The sequence below is a fragment of the Orycteropus afer genome, unplaced genomic scaffold (assembly GCF_000298275.1).
Source record: "Orycteropus afer afer isolate SDZICR_OR568_19922 unplaced genomic scaffold, OryAfe1.0 scaffold00065, whole genome shotgun sequence".
Lineage (NCBI taxonomy): Eukaryota > Metazoa > Chordata > Mammalia > Tubulidentata > Orycteropodidae > Orycteropus > Orycteropus afer.
Window position 1 is genome coordinate 8,687,504 of NW_006921652.1, and position 10,582 is coordinate 8,698,085.

General features: G+C 39.7%; 1 protein-coding gene across 1 annotated transcript in view; it reads left to right on the plus strand.

Annotated features, from left to right (window-relative positions):
* GMCL1 (germ cell-less 1, spermatogenesis associated) overlaps window positions 1–10,582 on the plus strand; it is an 87,514-nt gene that overhangs the window by 75,089 nt on the left and 1,843 nt on the right. The window contains exon 13 of the mRNA XM_007940094.2: window positions 709–796. Within this exon, the coding sequence (XP_007938285.1) occupies window positions 709–796 (88 nt within the window). The remainder of the gene's footprint in view (window positions 1–708; window positions 797–10,582) is intronic.

The following is a 10,582-nucleotide window of genomic DNA, read 5'->3' on the forward strand; positions in this document are numbered from 1 at the left end:
GGAAATATTAAGGTTCTATTCATATGAAATGTATTACTAATCAAAGCCATAAGATCCAGTATTTCAGGGCAAAAGAATTGGCTGGGATATGAATGATACAAGATTGATTTTATGCTTGAAGGTGTCACCTCTGGCTATTTCTAGCAAATAAAAAGTCCAAACTAGAAATGTAGCAAGGTATTTCTCTGTGGTATTTGATGTGCCCAACTTGGCTTGATAGTTCAGCTAGCAGTCTTTTTTTTTGGAGAGGATACTATCAACTGATAAACTGCAAGACAATTTAATGAACCAGTTATTTAACCCAGTTACCACTGTGTCAATTCCTGCTCTCAGCGACCCCATATGTATCAGAGTAGAACTGTGCTCCATAGGATTTTCAATGGCTGATTTTTTGGAAGTAGTCACCAAGTCGTTCTTTCAGGGCACCTCTGTATGGACGGAAATCTCCAACCTTTCAGTTAACAGCCAGGTATATTAACTGCTTGCACTTCCCAGGGACTCCACAGATTATTTAAAAGTCAAATATTGGTAAATTATTTTCATATCTGAATAGAATCAGTTTATAGTTTTAAAAGACTATTTAAAGTCTTACAGAAGAAATCTAGATGATAAAAAGTAAATATTAAAGGGAGAGAAAGCTTATTTAAATTAATCTGTGGTTAAAAAATCATGAGGTTATTTTTTCACTTTTTTTTTTTTTAATCCTAGATTACGTTTGGCCTCTTTTGATAGTAGTGGAAAACTCATATGTAGTCGAACAACTGGGTATCAAATACTTACACTTGAAAAGGATCAGGTACGTTTGATTACTCTTCTGTTAATTGTTCCACTGTATTATTTGTCTTTTGAATCCTTTTTTGAAAATTCTTAAGTAGCATTAACATTGACATTTTAATTTAAAGGTTGGTTTGAAAAATTTTTGAAGATAATGATTAAAATACCATATTCACTTCTGCATAACTTACCACATCTTACTAGCAACTGACTAGGACAAACAAGAAAACACAGTTTGATTTGAGAGGCAGAGAAAAGCTGATTAATAGGAAAATAATTGTGTATCTTGAATATCATCTTTAATAAATTATAATCTTAATTGTTTTATACATAGTGCATATAAGTGCATTCATTTATACATTTGCAGCAGTCACCAGGAAGGCAATCCAGTACATCTCCATACCTTCTGAATGTTAAGATAACTTTAGCAAAATAGGTTTATAAAATGACCAATATCTGTAAGCTTCCCAAAATTACCTCTTGAAACCATTTGTTTCTTCATATATCATAAACATGTAGAAGTTTCAGTATATCATGATGAGACAGTAACCATCTTCAAAAAGTAAAGTGAGATCTGTTAAAATATTAAAGAAGTTTGTTTCTGTTGAACTAACCACCATATGAAAGGGCATGTGGTTTCAATAAGAGGTTCAGTGCCCTTGTTGTTGTCTTCAGCTGCCATTGAGTCAGCCCCCAACTCATAGCAGCATCCCTATCCACAACAGAACAGAACACTGCCAGGTCCTGCACTATTCCCATGATCACTTGCAGACTAAACTGTTGTGATCCATAGAGTTTTCACTGGCAGGTTTTCAGTAGGTTGTCAGGTCTTTCTTCCATCTCTGTCTTCATCTGGAAGCTCTGCTAAAACCTATTTAGCATCATAGCAACATGTAAGCCTCCACTAACAAAACAGGCAGTGGGTGTGTGGGTGTGCAGGAGGGAATTAAACCTAGGTCTCCCACATGGAAAGTGAGAATTCTGCCACTGAACCAACATAAGTTATTAGAGGAAGTTAGCAAGTTTTCCTTAGTCTGATAAGACTAAATATAGCTATCATAATTGATCATAATATTATCATAATTTATCATTATGAGGAATGTTAGAAGTGATATGCTCTAATCTCACACACCCTGTGTGAGAACTCCTTTTGCAGCATTCCTACAGAGGGTTCTTCAACCGCTGCTGGAGCGCTTTAATGACAGAGAGCTTATTCCCTTATGTGGTAGGTAGTGTATGAGAATGCCTATTTGAAGGCAAAGATGGAGAGTCAAAGCCAAATTGCAAGAGTGAAAGCATAGATGGCCCAGAAAGAAAGGAAGGAATAAGTGGTAACCAGTTGCTGAGTTTGAACTTAAATTGCAGATTTCCAGTAGGGAGTTAGATTTATCGATCATGGGATTTGTATCTATAAGATAGAATTTTAAAAATAACAGAAGTATAGTATAGAGTATATGGCAGGAGCCTCAGAGAAGCAGAGATCTATATATAAAGTAACAATCTGGAGGTAAAAAAAAAAAAAAATGGGGGCCTGGGACAATTCTGCTGCTCTTTCTGTGCTGGTACATATGGGCTACCTAGCTTCCACTTCATTGTGAAATAAGAAAAGTGAAACTGCTGTAAAGATGATTCATTGCATCAGATGGGGGTCGGGGAACAGGAATACACTCCAGACCAATGATAGATTCAGCCGAGGATAATCTTGCACAGATACTAGTGATACAGAATAACCACAATCATTATAGAAGCAACAGAAGACAGACATGGAGCAATCCCTCAGAGACAGCCAAACACCTTGGGAGAGAGAACCACCGGGTCTGCCAACTCAGGACCATAGTATCGAGGGACACCAGGCTTAATTAGCACAACATAATACATAAAAATCTTGTTCTACAACCTACTTTGGTCAGTAGTGACTAGGGTCTTAAAAGCTTTTGAGCAGCCATCTAAGATGCAGCTGATGGTCTCCTATCATCTGAAGTGAAGAGTGAAGAAAACCAGGGGCCTTTGGAAACAATCAGCCCTAGGATATGATGGACCTCGAGACCACAAGAACTAGATGGTGCCCGCTACCAATGGCAGCCACCTGGGAAGGGATCAAAACTGGAGGTCCTGGATAGAGTGGGAGGAAAAAGGTGAAACAAAATTCAAAAACACTATAACAACCAGAATTACTGGTCAGATGCAGTCTGGTGGGACCCCCAAGACTATGGCCTGGGATACACTTTGAGCCTGGGATAGGACTCACTCCCAAGGACTGGCTCTCAGCCCAACAGTAGAAAGACTTACATGTAGAACACCCAACCCAGGGCGATACACCCACCTACTCTACAGAGAAACACCCCTTGGAGCAATCAGCCATGGGGCACCAGAGGGGCAGCATTCACATGGAAGAAAAGCTGGACAGACAGGAGTCTGTCTTAACTAAGGCACAGGGATGTGGGGGGGTCACAGGGAAGGGAGAGTTAGGTTGTGGGTTAGGGTTGGGGATGGTAATCAGGGAGTGAAACTACATGTACATGAACTGTTAAATGTAAAACAAATTCTGCTCTGTAAATTTGCATCCAAATTTTAAAGCACAATTTAAAAAAAATTAAACATTTAAAAGTTTTAAAAAAAATGATTCGGTGCAAATGTAGATGTAAATTGAGCCCTCAGGTGAAGTAAGAGGTTTAATGAAGCTAGAATTAGATCTGTCTAATTTGGGGATGGAGAGTGGGAGTAATACAATTTAATATTTCAGAAATTGGTGTGTCCATTCAGCCCCAAGCGATATCCACATGGCTCCCTTCTTTCTTCAGAAAAAAGAAGTCACTCTCCCTCATCTCAATCTTAACAATACTCAAATACCACTGTCTCTTACTAATCTTCCTATGAGTCTGATTTTTGTCATGGTACTCACTCTTTATTTATTTTTTTAATTGCGATTTGGGTGAAAGTTTATAGAGCAAATTCACTTTCCACATAGCAGTTCACATACACTTTGTCTCATGACATTGACTACAATTTACCCCAATGCAACAGCTCCCCTCCCACTTCTCCCGATAGTTACCTCTTCCCTGTGTCCATCCTTCCATGCACTCCTGCCCCCTGAGCTGTCTCCCTATGCATACACAGCCCTTCTTTCTCCCATGATTGTTCTCTCCAAGGTTTGTACTGACTCTTGATTTTTATCCTAAGATACACATATCATCATATTACTTGTCCTCAATAGATTTAGTAAATCTGTCTTCTTCTAGGTTATTGATACATGACTAGCCCAGAGTGACCCAAGCTTCTAAAGACCAATTATGCTTCCACATCACTCACTAGCAATAGCACTGTCAACTTAGGTGTTCACTAGAGTGTTTTTTCTTTCTTTTTTTTTTTTAAAAAAAACCACTACTTTCCATGTTTGGGGTTATATAGATTATGTAGAAGTTGTATAAAGACGTTGTAGAGATACAGACAATGTAGACAAACCCTTTTGCACATATAGTACTGCATTGTCAGTGAAGGCAAACATGGGTATATGGATGGATAGATGGGTGGACAGGCTGAACTATTAGGTATGTCTGTGAAGCAGGGAGTGTACCCAAGACCATGTATAGGGTTGGCAGACAATGGCCCTATAAGTGTATTTGCATGATCTGAATTCCCAGATGTATAGTAGAGCTGACAAGAAACAAGGCTATAGTCACTTCTTGGTCACAGCCAGCTACCCAGAGGAACTGAGTAGTTGAACCTGTGGGCTCGGGACCCTAGTCACGGGGGCATCAAGTTCAATTGACATAACATACTACACAAAACATTGGTCAACCTCCTACTTTGGTGAGTAGTGACTGAGATCTTAAAAGCTTGCAAGCAGCCATCTAGATGCAACGATGGGTCTCTCCTTGTCCAGAGCAAAGAAAATGAAGAAAACCAAAGATTCATGGAAAGAATTAGTCCTAGCGACTGGTACACCATGCGATCCTCAGTTTGTATGACTGTGAAACCAGAAAAACTAGATGGTACCTGGCTACCACTGTCATCCACTGGGGGGTGGAAATCTATGTAGGAGATCCTGGATAGAAAGGGAGAACAATGTGGAACAAAACTCAAAATCATTTGGAGAAATAAAAGGGGGACCAGTTTTGCTGGTCTGATAGAGCCTGGTGGAACCACTGAGATTCTGGCCCCTAGCTGCCCTTCAGGTCTGGAATTGAACCCACACCTGTGGCTTCCAGCCAAACAAAAGGCAAGCATAGGAGTTGAACATTTACCTCAGGTAGATACACTCCTTGGAGAGAACAATCATGGGAGAAAGAAGGGCTGCTTATGCACACGGAGACAAGTCAGGGGGCAGGAGTGCATGGAAGGAAGGACACAGGGAAGAGGTAACTATGGGGAGGAAGTAGGAGGGGAGCTGTTGCTTTGTGGTGAATTGTGGTCAATGTCATGAGACAAAGTGTATGTGAATTGCTGTATGGAAAGTGAATTTGCTCTGGAAACTTTCAGCCAAATCACAATTAAAAAAAAAAAAAAAAGATGTTGCAGAGACTACCAGAAAGATGTTTACCTGTGTTTTATTGACTATACAAAGGCATTCAACTGTGGATCGTAACAAATTATGGACAATATTGCAAAGAATGAGAATTCCAGAACACTTAATTGTGCCCATGAGGAACCCGTACACAGACCAAGAGGCAATCATTCCAACAGAACATGGGGATACAACATGGTTTTAAATCAGGAAAGGTGTGTGTCAGGGTTGTATCCTTTCACTATAATTATTCAATCTGTATGCTGAGCAAATAATCCAAGAAGCTGGACTATATGAAGAGCAAACATCAGGATTGGAGGAAGACTCATGAACAGCCTGAGATATGCAGATGACACAACTTTGCTTGCTGAAAATGAAAAAGACTTGAAGCACTTACTGATGAAGATCAAAGACTATATATAGCCTTCAGTATGGATTACACCTCAGATAAAGAAAACAGAAATCCTCACAACTGGATGTGGTGCATTGAATTACTTTATATGGCTCTTGTACCATGGTCTTTGTGACTTCTATCAGATGAGTGGGTGGAACTATTCTTGTGGCCCCCACAGGAAATTGGATAGCTTTTTAGTAACGTAAATAAGGTTCATAGTGCCCTTGTGAGGGTAGGAGCATGGAAATAAGGTATATGGAACCCTAATATGGGGATTGGTCAGTTTTATCATTCTGTTAGGTTTATAATGAGCCCTTCTAGAGGCAGAAAGGGGAATCTCACTGCCATTAAGAGAGAGAAGCCAAGAGTGGAGTGTTTCCTTAGACCTGAGATCCCTGTGCAGAGAGTCAATGGAGATGCTGGTAGCAGCAGCAGCAGAACAACCAAGAGACCAGCATGAGACAGAGCAATGGGTTTGCTGGCCCACAGAGTGAGAAAGCTTAAGTGCTTTTGGGCAGGAGGCTTGCTGGCAGGGTGGGGTACACCTAGGTATACCTATCGGCAGAGCTAAAAGAACTTTATAACACTTGCCTGGGCAGGACAGAGTCTGGGGCCAAGGGGCCAAGGGCCAGGGAAACATGCTTCAAGGCATAGCAGAGGGGAAAAATAAAATTAAAATTAAATTCTTCAATTGAAGAATTATATCCTGAGCGCATTCCTGAACTTGAATACTTCCCTAATAACCTGCTACTTCCCTAATAAACTCCATAATCATGACTATTGTCTGTGAGTATTGTGTGGCCATTACAACAAATAATCAAACCCAGCAGAGAAATAGTGTTCTGGGAGGGATGATTGGTGTCAGAATTGGTAAAAAGTTTGGAAAATGGCAGCATATCTGGCATCCCAGGAATCAGCTTTGGGCTGTTGGTGGTGATGCTGTATTCCTCTTGTGAAGTTAAGGATGAAGAAAGCATGGGGGTGCCTTTTTTATTGCACTGGGCTAGTAAACAACATCATGATAAATGGTTGAAGTTGTCAGGGATCTACAGTCAACACTCATGAAAAAGAGCAGTCAAGAAATCAAAGGAGGACTTCTGGCAAGATGGAGGAATAGGCAGACAAGCTACACAGACCCTCTTCAACAAAAAAAAGAGAAACCAGTTGACAGAGATACAGAAGGTAATTCTGGAGCCCTGAGCTTTGAAATGAAGTATACAGAAGTGGATTAGGCACCGACTAGTGGAAAAACCTGAAGGAAAACAGTGAGTACAGAGATGGTCAGAGCAATGGACTGTCAGCTACCCTAACAGGACCAACAGCCTGAATATTTCCAAGAGCTGTTGGGACCTGAGAATTGACCTAAAAATCAGGCCTAGTCACCAAGGGCTGCAGGGACAACTATGCTGGTGGCCTTTGATTAGGAAGTGAAATAGCAAGGAGGGAGACAGCCTGAGCTATGGACTTTCCGCTGTCCGGAGGGTGCAACCATTTTCATTGTTTACAAGTGGCAGCCATTTTGGATATTTAAAGTGACTGAGGGTGCAGCCATTTTGAATGTTTACAAGCAGTGGTGGCCATTTTGGATATTTAAAGTGACCAAGGGTGCAGCCATTTTGAATGTTTACAAGCAGTGGTGGCCATTTTGGATATTTAAAGTGACTTGAGGGTGCAGTCATTTTGAATGTTTACAAGCAGTGGTGGCCATTTTGGATATTTAAAGTGACCGAGAGTGCAGCCATTTTGAATGTTTACAAGCATCGGTCATTTTGGATATTTAAAGTGACTGAGGGCGCAGCCATTTTGAATGTTTACAAGCAGTGGTGGCCATTTTGGATATTTAAAGTGACCAAGGGTGCAGCCATTTTGAATATTTACAAGCAGCGGTCATTTTGGTTATTTAAAGTGACTGAGGGTGCAGCCATTTTGAATGTTTACAAGCAGTGGCCATTTTGGATTTTAAAGTGACAGCGTTCTCATTTGGATTCCAGGGACCTAAGAATAAGCTCTGTTTGCCAAGGACAGCAGGTACATATGGGAGGCTGACAATGGGAAAGGAGACAGGTAGTGAGTGTATTTGCTGCTAACTAGCAAATAGAGGAGCACAGTACCCTGCTTACTTAGATAAAATCCAAAGAAGAGAAAAATTGTGGGCAAGTCACTTCAACATACAATCACCAATTAAATATAAACACAAAAACGTCATAATGCATCAGAGACAATAGAGCATCACAGTCCACAAAAAGAAGCAAGATAAACCAGGAGAAACAAGGGACCAGGATACAGACCCAAAACTCATCCCTGATGAAGATGCAGCATTGGAACTCCCTGATAAGAAATTCAAAAGGTACCTTCAACAAATTGAGAAACAGATCAAGGAAAACACTGACAAAATTGAGGAAAACACAGACAAAACCTTAGAACAATTTTGAAAGACAATAGAAGAACAAAATGACCAAATAAATGAAAAATTAGAAATGATACAAAATCTACACATAAAAATCCAGAAGATTAATACTAAATTTTCAGAAATAGACAACACATTTAATGGGCAAAGGAGTAGAATTGAATCCATGGAAGACAGAATTAGTGAGATTGAAGGCAAATATCTCAATACTTCTTTAGAAAGCAATCAATCAGAAAAAAGATCAAAACAAAATGAAGAAAGCCTGTGGTTCATGTGGGATACCATCAAAAGGAATAACCTATGTGTAATTGGAATTCCAGAACAGGAAGAGACAAAACCAAAGAAAAATGGTCGAAGATTTGTTGGAAGAGAATTTTCCTGGTATGATGAAAGATGAGAATATATCCATTCAAAAAGTCTGACAAACCCCAAACAGGATAGACCCCAAAAGAAAATCACCAAGACATATCATCATCAAACTCACCAAAACCAAAGACAAAGAAAGAATCCTGAAAGCATCACAGGAAAAACAAAAAGTTACCTACAAGGGGCAATCAATAAGAATAAGCTCAGATTTCTTGGCAGAAACCGTGCAGGTGTGAGAAGACAATGGGTTGGTATATATAAAACCCTGAAAGAGAAAAATTTCCAACCAAGAGTTATGTACCCAGCAAAACTGTCCCTCAAATATGATGGTGAAATTAGGTCATTTCCAGAGAAGCAGAAATTAAGGGAATTTGTTAAAACCAGACCAACCTTACAAGACATACTAAAGGGAGTCCTTTGGACAGAGAACAAACAACACCAAACAACAACTGACCATTAACACACATGGTGACATAACCCAGAAACCAACCCATTTATGGAAGTATCCAAAGTAAATAAGCCTACAAGACTGTAAACAGGGAACCAGAGACATCAGTTGACAAATGAGTACAACTACAAACCAAAAGGAGGGAAAAAACTGTGTAGTTACAGAACTTCTAAATGGTAGTGAAATGGAGACAACTACAAGATAGAATGGACTGTTCTAAACTTGGGAAGAAAACTATAAATCACAGGGTAACCTCAAAGAAAAATGATAAAGCTTCACATCAAAATAAAAAAGATGACCAGCACAAATATTTATCAAATACTAAAACAATAGCAACGAAGGAACATGAGTCAGAAACAAAACGAGCTCAGCACAGAAAGTTATATGCAACAATGAATTCAACACCACAAAATACATAACAAAAATGACAGCAACAAGTTCATACTTGTCGATAATTACATATCTGGCAAGGGACATGTCTCTAAGATTTATAGAACACTCCAACACCTCAACAGCAAAGGAATTAACAATCCAATTGAAAAATGGGCAGGAGACATGAATAGACACTTCACCAAGGAAGATATTCAAGTAGCCAGCAAATACATGAAGAGATGCTCATGATCATTGGCCATCAGAGAGATGCAAATGAAAACAACAAAGAAATACCATCTCACCCCAGCACTGATGGCAAAGTTCAACAAGACAGAAAATAACAAATGCTGGCAAGGATGTGGAGAGACTTAGACTCTCATACACTGGTGGTGGGACTGTGAAGTGTTATAACCACTGTGGAAAGCAGTATGGTGATTCCTTGTGATTCCTTAGAAAGCTGGAATTGGAGATACCATTTGACCCAGCAATCCCATTACTAGGTATATATCCTAGAAGGTGAGAGCCAGGACAGGAACAGATACATGCACATCCATGTTCATTGCAGCACTATTTACAATAGCAAAAAGATGGAAACAACCTATGTGCCCATCAGCGGAAGAGTGGATGACCAAAATATGGTAGTCACACAATGGAATGCTATGCAGCACTAAAGAATAATTTAGAGTCTGCAAAACACCACATAACATGGATGAACTTGGAGGACATTGTGCTGAGTGAAATAAGTCAATCACAGAAGGACAAATATAGTATTACTTTGTTGTGGAGGGTTAAGGAAAGTTTTATATATAGAGGGAAACTTTTTTTGTTGGTTGCCAGGGGTGGGGGGGGTGGGGAGGGAACATTGCAAAAAAAAAAAAATGTATTGACCCATGTTACTTTAATTGTGTGTATTGCACTGTACATAAATTTTTTTCAACAAAAATGTATTTTAAAAAAATCAAAGGAGATATTATTGCATTTGGCTTATCTGCTGCAAAAGAACTCTATTGTTTTTTTTGTTTTTTTTTTTTAATAAAAAATAAAAGCAAAATTGTCACTTTGAGAACTAAGGTGCACTTGACCCACACCATGGTATTTTCAATTGCTTCATGTGCATTTGAAACCCAGACAATGAATAATGAAGATGGCTGGCAGTTCAAACTCACCAGCCACTCCTCTGAAGGAAGGTTGGACAATCTACTTATTGTTGTTGTTGTTGTTTGCCGTTGAGTCGGCCCCGACTCATAGCGACCCCTCCTTGGGTTTCCGAGGCAGTATCACTACGGAAGTAGGATTGCCCAACCTTCCTTCCGAGGA